General features: G+C 38.0%; 1 protein-coding gene across 4 annotated transcripts in view; it reads right to left on the bottom strand.

Moving 5' to 3' along the window:
* Positions 1-1,262: 1,262 nt before the first annotated feature.
* The window catches only part of FAR1 (fatty acyl-CoA reductase 1), a 92,437-nt gene continuing 79,972 nt past the window's right edge, over positions 1,263-13,727 (bottom strand). For all 4 annotated transcript variants that reach the window (XM_024099779.3, XM_005290811.5, XM_042860192.2 and 1 more), the window contains exons 11-12: positions 6,988-7,115; positions 1,263-4,282 (exon numbers count right to left, since the gene is read on the bottom strand). In XM_024099779.3, coding sequence (XP_023955547.1) covers positions 4,120-4,282; positions 6,988-7,115 — 291 coding nt within the window. In that variant the 3' untranslated portion in view covers positions 1,263-4,119. The remainder of the gene's footprint in view (positions 4,283-6,987; positions 7,116-13,727) is intronic.

Here is a 13,727-nt window from a genome sequence, read left to right as displayed (position 1 = left end):
TGCAGATTTGAAGCAGAAGTGGGTAATTCACACTTATACTGTTCACTGAGCTATTGCATAGCTTCTAGCAAGTCACAAGTACTGTGAACACTTACTTTAATCTTTTCCATATTGAGCAAACATTTTTTAAAAGGACAGCATGAATAGAATATATTTTAAGCATTTGCTGGCATTTTTCTACAGCAGTGTCCTAGCTTTGTTTCTGTATTAAATTATCAGTTTGTCCCTCAGTATCATATGAAGTATGCAAATTTAGTGCTGGTTAATATTTTATCCACACCTCTCATCTCTCCTATATAAAAGGATACGTGTTTCCTTAGATCTGACATTTACTTCAGTTTGACATAACCATCCCTGTAAATTATTGTTAATACTAGATTAGGAATTTATGAAGGAAGGTTATCAAATTTGGTATATCGTTTATAGTTGCCTGCAATACCAATATTTTTAATTTCCTTTTGCATCGTTGTTCCAATATCTGAGTCTTAGAGAGAGAGAGAGAGAGAGAGAGAGAGAGAGAGAGAGAGAGTGTGTGTGTGTGTGTGTGTCTCAAGAATTAACAAACAAGTCCAACCTATCATGCTTACCAGTGTAATCTTTCAAAGGGCAAGTGAAAACAGGCATGGATGTAGTGCCTTAGCCCTGGTGAGTTATGAACACTGTTTTTGTACAAAGCTAACAGCACTTCCTCCTGCATTCTCCTCAAAAGTTCCAGGTTTTCCGTCTCTGTGGTACAGTGATTGCAATTCACTCATGCAAACTTAAAGCCTACAGCTTATTGCAAAGCCACGGTGTACTGCACATTTGGTTGGAATAAACTTGTGGTGTTAACTAGTATTTCCTTAGGTTTCATATTTTAGGTATATTTTCCTCCTAACCTTCAACCCTTTTACCTGCAAAAGGAAGTATTCATGCACTCAGATATACAGAAATTGACATTACCAACAAAGAGATGGTGATAGTGAGTAACAAACTTCAATATAACCAAAAATTCCTAGCTATGCATTTGAGCAATACCTCATAAAAATCTTAGTCTGTGCTCCGTCCTCTTAAATAAAAACAACAGTATGAGAGATACAAAAAGTCTAGTTGGTAAGGGTAAGAAAACACAAAAATGCATATGTATCTACAAAGAGCTTATCAAGATAGTATAACCTTGAATTCTGTAAATTCTATTTTCAATTAAGTATTCCACACAATTTAACTCAAAACTTGAGAAATTCAGTATATGTAAAGATGCAATAAATATTATAAACGGCATATTTAAGGGATTTGTTTATTTTTGGTTTACAAACAAAGGCACCCAATGTTTCTATTGATGACTTATAAAAGCTTACAGATTTAACATTTCTTTTAGAGTATCTGTTCCTATGGCAGAAAATCCCATTATAGGAAAAAGCACTTTTCCCTTGGTCCCATATTTTAAATACCGGTATACCCGTTTAATGACCATCTGTTTTCAGACTGCTCTTCCTCCTACTTAACATGTCAGATTTCACTGTTATTTAGTGAGTTACAGGACACATTAACCTTACGGTATCAAAATATAGATCCAGTATGTTCTCATTAATATTTATATTTCTGGAAACAGAAAACTGCAAACATTAATACGAAAAAAAAAAGCAAAAATATAGTGTCCTGTATGGAAAAAAAGTGCCTTCAGATACAATTTTAATGGCGGATTCATGTGGAATGACAGACTAAATGTACTTAATGTGATAAGTCACTATCATGGATTAAACAGGGTGACTGATGAATTTGTGTATGAAACAAAAATAGTAATCCACAGCTAATCATAGTCTCAATTATAAAGAAAAGCCTGGGGTTTTTAAATGGTTAAGTTTACATGGAAAAGATTAGAGATTCTTATGCTCAAAATGATGCAATTACTTCAGTCATTTATTCATTCAATAGCAGAGATTCCTTTAAAGAGTGCTATGGACAAGAAAAATCAACTCAGTGGCTTCATAGTTCTCAGTTGCTCAGTTTAAAGGAATTATCATTAAAGGAACTATGTAAAAAACAAGTTATGGTTACAGAGAGAAAAAGTTGTTTAACTATTAATTTCACAATCTTGATATATTTGGGCCTCTTTCCAAGTTCACCCACATACCAAGAACAGAAAAGGTGGGTCATTAGATTCCAGGCACTTTCTGCAGAAAATCTACATTTCATTAACAGTATATTTTCAAGTCCAATAACAGAAGATGCACAGGGAGGCAGCTATGACAAATACATTAGGAATATTACAGTTAAGTGTAACATTTCGAATCACAAAAGCCACAATTTATTGTAGTTTCAACCATTGTTGGAGGTCTCTCACACTTCATGGTGTGATCCTAAACCATTATAGTTTTGTATCACTGTAAAGAATATACACACAAGTATCTTTAAAAGGAGGTAAGGTTTTAAGTACTTACTACAGAGTATTTAGCTTCAACAAAGGAAGCTGTTCTCTTTCCAAAATTAGATATACACCCATGTGAAATAAAGTGTTTTCCTTTCAAGTTAGCTTTTCATAAGAACAGCAAAATAAGCTCATTGCACACTTACTTCAAATGGAAAAGAAAACAAATATGTATATATGTTTTATGTAATTTTTGTATGATTAATTCAAAATTTACCTTTCCAGGCATATTCAAAAACACATACTGGATTTAAGTACAGCACAAACTGATCATTTTAATGAGAACATTCCATGTAGGTGTGCAGGTCAGTGTGTCAAATAAAAGCAATGTTAAAAATGTTTTAAAATAGAATTCTAGGCAATTGAGATATAAAGGGAAATTCATTAAGTGTTACATTAAAATAGAATTCAGCTGTTTCTTGCAGTTATTCAATGCATATTTCTCCTGCTAAAACAAAATAGACATGCAGAAAAATAGATTTCTTCAATTTTAGCTAAGAGTTTGCTACTAAATATTGTAAACTTAAAAAATTCTTTATTTAAGATGTGTAGGATTCCTCTTCTCCCTACCTCCCCAGTGAAATGCAGGTTTGTGTTGGATCATTTTTTATGTGTTTTTTGCAAGTACGTTAACTTCAATCCTTCACGTAGTAAGAGAATTTTGTTGAGATTATGATTATGGAAGATAGCATACTTTGCTAAACCATTTTTATCTGACGGAGAATATACAATTTGTCTTAGCCAACCAGAACTTAAATATTCTATGAATAATACAAATAGTAGCAAATAATATAGAAATTCCTCTGGAAGAGGTTATTCTTGAACTAGGTGTGTAATTATTGTCTCTGTGTTCCTGATCTAGCCATCATCTAGGGTGAAGAAATTCAACAGCTTGCATCTCTGTTCTTTTCACGGTTATTGTTCCTTTCCTTTTATTTCTTTTTTCAATAAAAGGATTGATTCTGCTTTCAGACATGCAAATGGTTTTCACTGACTTTAATGGGAGTTTCATGACAGTATATAAGGGCAGAATTAATCAGTGTGTGCATTTTGAAGACTAGATCAGACAACTAGCCTTTCAATTAAGAGAGATGCATTTATTTTAATGAAGGAGTCTTCATCATATCCTTACAATCTTTGAGGAAGGAAGTGAGGGAAAGGTGATAAAAGTCAAGAACAGAACAACATAAGGAGCTATCAGTAATTTACAAAGATCCACAGTCACTCATATGGGCTTGTAAGGGGACAAAACTAACTAATATAGGATAATCTCAAATAAATAGGTCTACAAACTGAGTCAATATTTTGTTGTTCTTACTGAATGTGCCTATTTACAGTAAAAATTAAAATCAGAAGTTAATTGTTAAGGCAGATTTCAATCAAATGCATTCCAGAATTGCACAGTAATATTGGCCAATAATCCAAATGTTTCTGCCTAGGCCAAAGAGTTAAACTTGCTGTGGATAAATTTTTGTTTGTAATGCTAACACATTTGTCTAATGCCAATTTGATCCAGTATTCAACTGTTTTATTCTTTAAGTTTTTATCGAATACACAATTAAACATTACATATACTGTACTGTATATTTCACACTCCAGGTCTAAGATGATTTCATGTTTTTACAAAAGATGAGATGACTAAGTACATTTTACAGGCTTTGTGCAGTTAGACCACCATATGCATAGATGTCCTAATGCTAAAATTCTTCTCTTCAGTATCTCATAGTACTGGATGCTCTAAAGTAGGAGAGGAACTTGTAACACAGACTAACCACGAAGTACCAGATGTTTCTCGCCATTTGTGATCTTGCAATAAAGATACGCCAGATCAGGATCACAAGGACTGTATTGAAGCCATAACGTATGTTCCTTAACCTGGGAAAGAATTAAAGAAATATAAAAACTGTAAGTGTTGAGAAAACACTGAGCTGTGCACATGAAAGATGCTATAGAAGTGCAACCTCTAATTTATTATGGAATTTAAGGCATTCCACGCTTCTCACACCCCAAGTTGCACTGTGGGCCAAATTAACTGAACGAAGGGGCAGCAGCTCATCTGCAGTCATCTCAGAGGGCTGGGACCAGACTTAATTATTGAGAAAGGGGCTTGGCAGGAATGGAGAGGAAAGCCACATAACTGGGTTAGTAACTGTACTACAGAATAAATGGAAATATAATATGCCAACAGTAAAGGGTATTTATCAAGCAAATTCAAGGCCAACACATGGTCGTTTTCCCATGTATTTTTTAGAAAGGACACTAATCCTTAGTTTCCAGAGCATGCACCATTCATTTCTTTAACAGGTTTAGCATACACAGTACTGACTGACTGTGGCTGACAAAAAAAAAAAAAATTGTAGGTTTTTCAGCTATGGGGACCCTAGAACTCACCTACAACTTTAGACTTACTCCTTTCGAAGACAGAATCTCAGACCAATTTTAAACGCTTAAAAATTTAATTTTCTTTGTAATACATCTCTGAAGGTAGGTAGTCTTCAGAGGTGTGAATCCAAGATGGTGGCCCTAAACCATGTAACAGGACTTTGTAGCTTCTCTAATCTGCTGTCATTCGGTTTTTGCTCTTTTTTTATTTAAAATAAGCACAATTAGTATGAGTATTGCAGACATAGCTCAAAAAACAAAATGCAGTCAAATAGACACAATACAACTACTTCACGCTCTAGATCGGCTGAATCATTTGCCTGTTTGCAGCCTCTTTAAAAAAAAATAGTTATAACACTATTTGTATCATGTAAAAAGTGTTCTCTTGCTCCCTGACTGGAGAGAGATCTGTTCTTAAGGTAGACCGATGTAATTAAATTGATTCTCCTCTTTACAAAGCTGGATAAACTGCTTGGTGAATTTTAAAACTACTCTGTTGGCCAAACAGATCCTTCTTCACACCAAACAAAAACAAAAAAAGACATTGTGACTCTTACAACTTTTAAGCACTGTAAAAGTTGCACTGAAATCTACATATCAAGAAAACTAAGTTTATGAATTTCCAGAGCACATATCACTGTAACATCTGGACAAAAATATTTAAATGTTCTCATAATCAGCTGTGTAGGATTTACATATAAAGGTAGTGGGGATTACAATACAACTTTACACGTGGAGATACTATGGGACCTCTATAGTAACACAGAAGAAAAGTTACTGACAAAGGAAGCCATTCAGTTTGTGATAAACAAGTGTTGCTCAGTATCTGAATGGGAGATGCTGAAGATGGTCAAAGCTGCCTTAATGCAAGTGATTTAGTGGCTTTTTGTTTATTTTCACATAGTGTCCAATTCATCTAAGCGCCATAACTGTAGCTACTATATTACTGTGCTTCCAGACACTAGGTGACACCAAGTTCTCGTCTCACTCTTCCTTAGTAACTGGCGGCAGAACTGCTCAATAGACAAAGCTCTGGTGATCTTTAACTGGCTCTTCTGCTGTGCAGCTCAGTCTTTTCTTTACCTTACTAGAGACAAGATATAGTAGCACAATGCTCCTCCCATCCTCTGCCAGAATGGCCAGAAAGGGTAAAAATGGTTTTACTGATTACAACCTGTGTAGAACTGGTATGTTCTGCATGCAGATTGGTCAGACCACTCAGAAATAAAGTAGGCCAACCTCTTTCATTCATTAAGTCCTAACAATTTCACATATTGAAAGGGGTAGAATTCATTGACTACTGAATTTGGATAGTAACCCAGTTGGCACTGTGAAAGCAGATGGAAGGAAGGATCCCAGCCAAAGCTCAGGTACCCAGGAAACAGAAATGAAATTGCTTTGCATGCCATTTTTTCCAAAGCTGGTATTTGCCCACCTACTGCAGTGCAGTTACTGTTTCATGTCATAGCCAAATGTGTCTCTCTCCATGACACGAAATCCAGGTCATTCTCTTACTCCCACACTGCCAAAGCCTATCCATTCTCCATCCAGGGAAACAGTTCTATGCAGTAGTAGTTTATCTGAAGGGCCAATCCTCTGCTAAGCCCCCACATCGGTCCTAGATTCAAGAAGTAGATTCCTTCAAACTCTAGGCAGCTGTATATGCCTAACCAGGCTCCCAGTCCGGACTGAACACCAGACCTGAGAAAAAGGACACTCCAGAGCCCAAACCTCTTTCAGCTCAGAAAGAAAGTTTTCTATATTAAAGTCTACCTCTGACTGAAGCATTCCTAATACTAAACTGGACAGAACAGTTCTCATGGCATTGCCCATTGTATGGAGGCGTGGGGGGGCGATGTCAGGGGGGGTGAGGTGGGAGAACAGAGGAGCTAAAACAGAAGGACTCAGCAGACAGCAGAACCAGTTCAGAGAGTGGCTCCTCTACTCCGAAGTGAGGGAATACAAGACAGACCCTTTCATTTCCACACAGAACCAGTCTTCCAAAGCATTACAATGAACTCTGATAAGAATGGATTGATCACTTGGTCAGTCAGAGGGGGAATAGATTACACCATTAGAATTATATTAATAAAGCATGATTAAGCCATAGGACAAGAAGGGACAGCAGTAGACAAGGAAAGAAAAAACAATATGCAGAAAGGGTAATATATGAAGAAAGAACTGAAATGCAAACCTACTTCTTCAAGTGTTTCCTAGCTGCAGGGAGACCAGACATTTCCTCATTCAATACATATTTCTTAGTTCCCATACAGTAGTTCTCCATGTATTCTGCCCAGTGTAACTGTCGAACATCAAAATTAAACACCTACATAAAAAGAGAACCTAATGGTTAAAACTTGAGAGAAAAAATCATTAACTTTACACTTCAGTCTCATAACACAAGAACAAAAACTGACATGTCACGGTCAGATATCTCCATCACAAAATGACTGCAAGGAAATAATTGTGTCCTGTGCTTTCCCAAAAAAACCCAAAGTCCAAAGATCTAGATTTTATTTTCTGGCTCTACCACAGGCTTAATGTGTGACTTTCAGCAAGACCGCTAATGACTCAGTGACTCATTTTTCCCATCTGGAAAATTTCTTAGAAGTGTGTTGCTTTGCTAGTTTGCTTGGTGTTATGGGGTTTGTGGGTATGTCTATATTGCAATTAAAAACCCATGGCTGGCCCATGCCAGCTGACTTGGGCTCACGGGGCTCAAGCTAACAGGTTGTTTAACTGTGATGCAGGCGTTCAGGCTGCAGCCTGGGCTCTAGGACCCTGCACATCTACACCACTGTGAGCCCAAGTGTAGACAAACTGTCTAAGGAGGCCTAGGCATTTATACTATTGATTTCCATTGTGATGTGTTCAAATTGATGGCATTTACGTTATTCTTTAGTATTATTTAACGCCACAATAGATTGAATGGTCTAAGATTTTGTTATTTTAGTCCTTCAGCCATTTTCTATGTCACCTATGCAGTTCTTTTAAAACACTTGACTTGTAGAACTTTACATTCTGTATGTATTCTATGTGGTTACCACCTAGGAGTTTCTTCATCACTCTGGTAGCTTTAGGAACTTAATTTTTCAGTGTGGATTTCTGGATTCCGTAATATCAAAATAGTCTGTGATGGCAGTCATGGCAAGTCTCATAAAACACTACAATTTTCCAGAGGTTTTAACCTTACAAATGCTACAGATTTCCGATAACAGAACTAGAGAGATCATCACAAGGGCAAAAGTCAAGTAAACAGTTCTGTAAGCTGGAAAAATGTCCTTGGTAATTTATCCAGATTCATAAAGTTGATATTACATATGTTAACTCCTTAGCATCCATGCTGCCAATTCACAAAATAAGCAGCTTCACAGTTCACTTGGATCACTGGAAAATATCAGGAAAAATAAACCCCCTAGAACTGAGGAGACAGTCTCCTCTCTCCTCCTCCCAACAATTTATCTTAACTCAATATTAAAAATATTGAGAAGATGAACATACATTTTAAGACATGCCTATAAAATGCAAATGTACTGTCAAACAATCTAGAAATAAAACTTTCTAGTGCCAATATGAATTATGTTTGAAAGCTCTCAAAATTAAAAGTTATGATTTAAAATGTTTAAGATGACATATTTTCATTTCACATCAAGAAAGAAAGTCCATTATTTAACTTTCAATTTGTTCAAAAATTACTTTGGGCACATTCTTCAATTTTAGGAAACTTCTCTATAGGCAAAGGCTATTTGGTGGCTTTGCAACAATCCAAAGTATATTCCTATTCCCCTTGAAGGTCAGAACAAGAGACTAGCAGTCCAGAATTGCTTAGTTAAGGAAGATGATCTGGGATTAAGTTTGAACACACAGATACCAATTGACTGTTCTGTTTATACTTTTTGATCAAAGTGCAGTGTGTCCACTCTCCCATTAAAATCTGCACAGCCTTCAAACTTAAAATCAAACCACCACCACCACATCTCTAGTTTAATGGAAGAGAAGTAGCTGCACTAGGTTTTGCTAGTTATTTCAGACATTTTACCCTGAGTTTTGGAATGATTTTAACTTTTAATAGGTTTTGGGAACATGATTCTTTATCATTTGCTTTGTCTAGGTTACTTTCATTTAGTGTCACTCAATAATATTCACAGGATATTTTATATAACATCAATGTTAATCAATGTAATACTGTTTTTATTTTACATTGCTTTACCAATTGCATGTTTATCTTGCTCTTTACTAATTGTTTTAATTAACTTTCAGGTTTTGCACCTCACCATTCATTTATGATTGCATACACATGCTCTAGTCCACCTTCATCCAGATTGAGCATGCATGCACACACATCCGATCAAAGGAGGAGGAAGGAATAGAAGAACAGAGAGCTCAATTTTTAGTTGAAAAAAAAATGGGGAAGGAAATCAGTTCAAAGCCTCCAAACCAAAATAAAACATTTTTGACCAATGAAAGTGCTTCCATCTAGGGGTGTGTGGGTGTGGGTGTGGATGTGTATATATTTGGATATGAACCTATAAGATTCTGAGGAACAGTATCTTCTGAGGACTTTCAATGGGCTTGTTCAAATGGGATGGTCTTCTAGTGAAGAACTGTATTAGCATCCACAATGCTGGCCACAACTGACCAGGACAAACAGATTTTAAGCATCATGTCTGCTAACTCAGCTCTTCATAATACCATTTAAACATGATGAAATCATCTAGTAAAGACCAGTCCAAGGGGAGTTGTAGGTGCTCAGCACCAACCAGTATAAAATAATGCTACTTCTGTTCATGATAAATGAGGCTTAGTTACCATTTAATAAAAAAGTGTTTGGAGTTCCTCAGATAATTTGCATTCTTTATAGTGAGTTTATTATAATTACGTTTTCCCCCTCTCCGTCTTAGATGCGCTTTTTCAGAGTGCATCTTACCAAGTTTACAAAGTGCTAGATTACGTACTTAAGATACATGTACTCCACAAATGTATCCTTGCTGTAGAAGACATTCAACAGGTAAAAGAACCATATATTCCTGCTTTAGCAACATCTTTCACACTATCTGAAGACCACTTGGTAACTCAGGAAGAAGACAAGAAATTTTGCATAATTCCCCCCCCCCCCCCCCCCCCCCCCAAAATCAGTGCTGAAGACTGGGTTAGGTTATGCCAAAACTTTACTTAGAGAAAGAACCAGTTGCCATGTTTGGCTTCTTCTGCTGCAGTCTGAGTGTATGTAATCACATTAGTGAGAACAAAAAGGCCCAGACACATACTAAACAAAGACAACTGTGTCAGAAGAGACACAGAGCAATTAAAGTTATTTAATTTTAACTGCACTTTCTGAATTTTGGTCCAAGAGCCTTATTACTGCTATATAAAGCAGTCCTTGAAAGAGATCAACCCAGGGCTGATAAAAAACCTGGAGCTTGTTCTCTTTGTTCCTGGACTTATGTACTTTGTACGAAATGAGTAAACAAGCATATATCTGTGGTCTCAAAGATTGCTGAGATGCTTCTCAAACATTTTCTTGTTTTGGAAAAAGACTGGGATTGTAATAGAAGAGTGACTCCTGATCTTTTTCCAGGCCCTGTCCCTAGAAGCAAGACTGTTTTAAATATTATTGTTGCTAGAAGATTTCAGCATGGTTTCCCCTAAATAAAGTGGATGTGGATTTATTTTTTGTCTGAAAACTATATTAAAGCTCAGCTAAGGCATTCACCCACATCACTTATTTTAATCCATGTTAGAAAATAGTTCTTAGACTCAAATTTAGGTTTTTTATTTGTTTGGACTAGACTGAACAAGAAAGTATTGAGCCAAGTCATTTATTCAGGCCCCGGCAAAGGTCTGCAATCACTGTGACACATCATTGACAAACCTCTAGAAAGTGGCTCCTTCATTAAATTAATCCAAAAGGCATAACTTTACACTCCTATAGGCCAGATTCCTCTATAAAAGCAAATTTTTCTTGGGCATCAGCATACAAGGGAATTTGCCAATTGAGAGAAGTCCAGAGTGCTTATGAATTTTGCACTCCCCAATAGGTCCAACGGGTCCTCTAGTCAGGTTGTATATGTCAGGTTGGGTAATAGCATTTAACCTCCTAAAGTCCACACACAACCTCAAGGTTTTTATCCTTTTTAAGTACCATCACAATAGGAGATGATTCCAAGGGGCTTTTTGATTTAATAATCACCCCCATATCCAGCATGCTTTCCGCTTCCTCCTGAATTTCCTTCTGCATGTCTCTGTTAGCATAATACGCTTTGCTAGGAGAAGGGCATAGCCCTGATTTTCAATGGAATGGACAATCTTGTCAGTTAAACCTGGCTGGTTGGAAAATATCTGTCTGTGGTGCTTCAAAAGGGCTAATCTCCTGCTTCTGGATTGGGATCAAACTCTCCACATCTCAGTGCTCTCCAAAAGAATCTCTTCCTTAGTCTCCCTGACCAAATCAATTGAAGGGGCAGTAAATGTTCCCTCATCAGCACAACAAATCATATTCACTAGCATTCTCCCTTTCATGGTAAGCTTTCAATCTATTGACATGTATAGTTTGTACAGCTCCCCTTCCATAGCACTTCCTTACATCATAAATGACCTTATTCACTCGATCATCTGAAAAGGTCCTTCCCAAAAATCCTGCATTTTGTTTTTCTTCACTGGAATCAACTCTAACACCAAATATCCTCAGTCAAAAGATCTTTCTTCAGCATGCCTGTCATACCAAGAGGTCTCAAAAGGCTGACCCCTTTTTCAAGGTTCTGCTGCACAAAATCCATCATAGTCTTTAAATTCTCTTTAAAAAGAGTGACTACTCCCCTACAGGCTGGCCTATCTCCTCTGTACTGCCCTCCCAAGAGCTTTGAATAAAATCTAGGGGTATCCCCGCATCTCCCATAAAGTAGATTAAAGGGGGCTTCTCGTGGAGGTGGAGTACACAAATCGATGGGAGAGCGCTCTCCCATCGATTTAGCATGTCTTCACCAGACTCACTAACTTGACACTTGCTGCAACAATTGCAGCAGTGCTGATCTAACAGTAAGTGTAGACATGCCCTAAGTGTCCTGCAAATGGGCAATCATAGGTTAACTGCAGCAACTCTCCTCTGTATTTCTCAGGTACTATCACCTGTTCACAAACCTCAACATAAAGCCTCTTCTTCCCTATGGGAGCCACTCTATATAACAAACCTTCTAGATACAAATCCACCCTTTCCTTCCCCAGCTCGGGTATTATTCTGAGCTGCAACACTCTCTTGATCCAGAGAAGGATCAGCTTGTTGTGCCTGCATAAACTCCTTCTGAATCTCATTTAAGTTCAGAGCAGATTCTGGCAAAGCGGTGGAATTTTCCCAATTTCTCCTCTGAAGACAAACTGGTACTCTCAGCAAAGGACTGAGGGTATTCCCCCAGCCTGCCCTGCTGCCCTCCCTCCTGTCCACAGACAAAGCAGATGAATTAGAGGCACACTCTTTCTGGCTGCAGGCTAGAACATTAACCTGCTTAGACGTGGCTAAAATGCATCACTTATTAAAATACAGTTAGGAAGCAAATTCCTGATGCCTACAATGACCTCACCTTTAAAATCCTCCTGTTCAAGGTAGATCTTAGCCAGAGACACGGGTACAGAGAACTCAGCCAAAACCAATATATTTAAACTCTCATCAGGGAGTTTATCTTCCTCCCTTACCAAAAACTTTCCTTAACCAAAGAACTTGGGACGCTGTGTCCCTCCAGCTCTTACAATCTATGCCATTTACTTTAGCATCCTTAATAAACCCTTCATTAGCTTCCCAAGATTCAGTCCTAATATAGTTCACTGGGCCATTCACCTCCTCTATTGCTGCCATGGGGCAATGATAGTGGCACTCACAGTGGGGGTTGTGGGTGTGGATTGTAGGGTGCATACTATACAGTTTCTCAAAATGTGGCCAGGTACTGCAACTGGGCCTGTTCCCCTGCAGCGTCTGTGGAAGCAGGGCCCTTGGACCCCTGGTCAAAGCTTATGAGCAAAGCTCTCAATTCCTAATCTGAGGCTTTTAATGGGCTATTCCCCTATTTTTACATAACTTTCCAAAGCCTTTTGTGTCAAGACCATGATATGACTGTGATTTACTAATTGTGACTAATCTTTAAGCCTTAAACTCTCAAAAGTTTAAATTTAAACTTTTAACAGCACTGGCGTTATGATCTAGAAGCCCAATTGACACCAATTGTCACACCATCTGGAGTGACTCATGACTATGCGTGCCAACCTCAGGGTGAGTGTTAAAAAGCAGGGCAGACACCCCAAACTGGTGGTATGTTCTATAATTAGAATTCACCAACCCAGTAACAAATGTGACCTCCTAAAGCACTATAACAGTCTTATCAGGGCGTCACAGACAGTCCCCTTGGGCATTCCAGTCTATCTTGCCACCCAGACATGCTGGACTTAGTGACAGTTGGTTGCAATACACCACAGATCACAAAAGATTCAGGTGTCTCCCAGTCCCAACAGACCAGTCATTTACTCCAGGTCAATTTGTATCTCAGACCCCACACCAAAGACAATGCTTGTAGCCAATCCTATAGTAAACTAACTATGGATTTGTTAACTAGGAAAAAGAAATGAGCATGATATTTACAGGTTAAAGCAAACAAACATACAGAAATGAGTTACAGTCTATGATTCCAAATGCTGAAAGTTGTAGCAATCGGTCAGCACTGAATGTCTTTTAGGGCTAACCAATGCCAAGCAGCATGGGGATCTCTTGCTTATGTTTAGGAATCTTTGCCCCCTGTGGCGGCTCTATGTTTTTTGCCGCCCCAAACACGGCAGGCAGGCGGCTTTTGGTGGCGCACCTGCGGGCAGTCCGCTGGTCACGCGGATTCGGCGGCATGCCTGCGGGAGGTCCGCTGGTGCCATGCCATCGGCATCCCCGCCGCCGAATTGCCACTGA

Source organism: Chrysemys picta, chromosome 4 (genome assembly GCF_011386835.1).
Source record: "Chrysemys picta bellii isolate R12L10 chromosome 4, ASM1138683v2, whole genome shotgun sequence".
Classification (NCBI taxonomy): Eukaryota; Metazoa; Chordata; order Testudines; family Emydidae; genus Chrysemys; species Chrysemys picta.
This window is presented reverse-complemented; position numbering and strand designations above follow the sequence as displayed.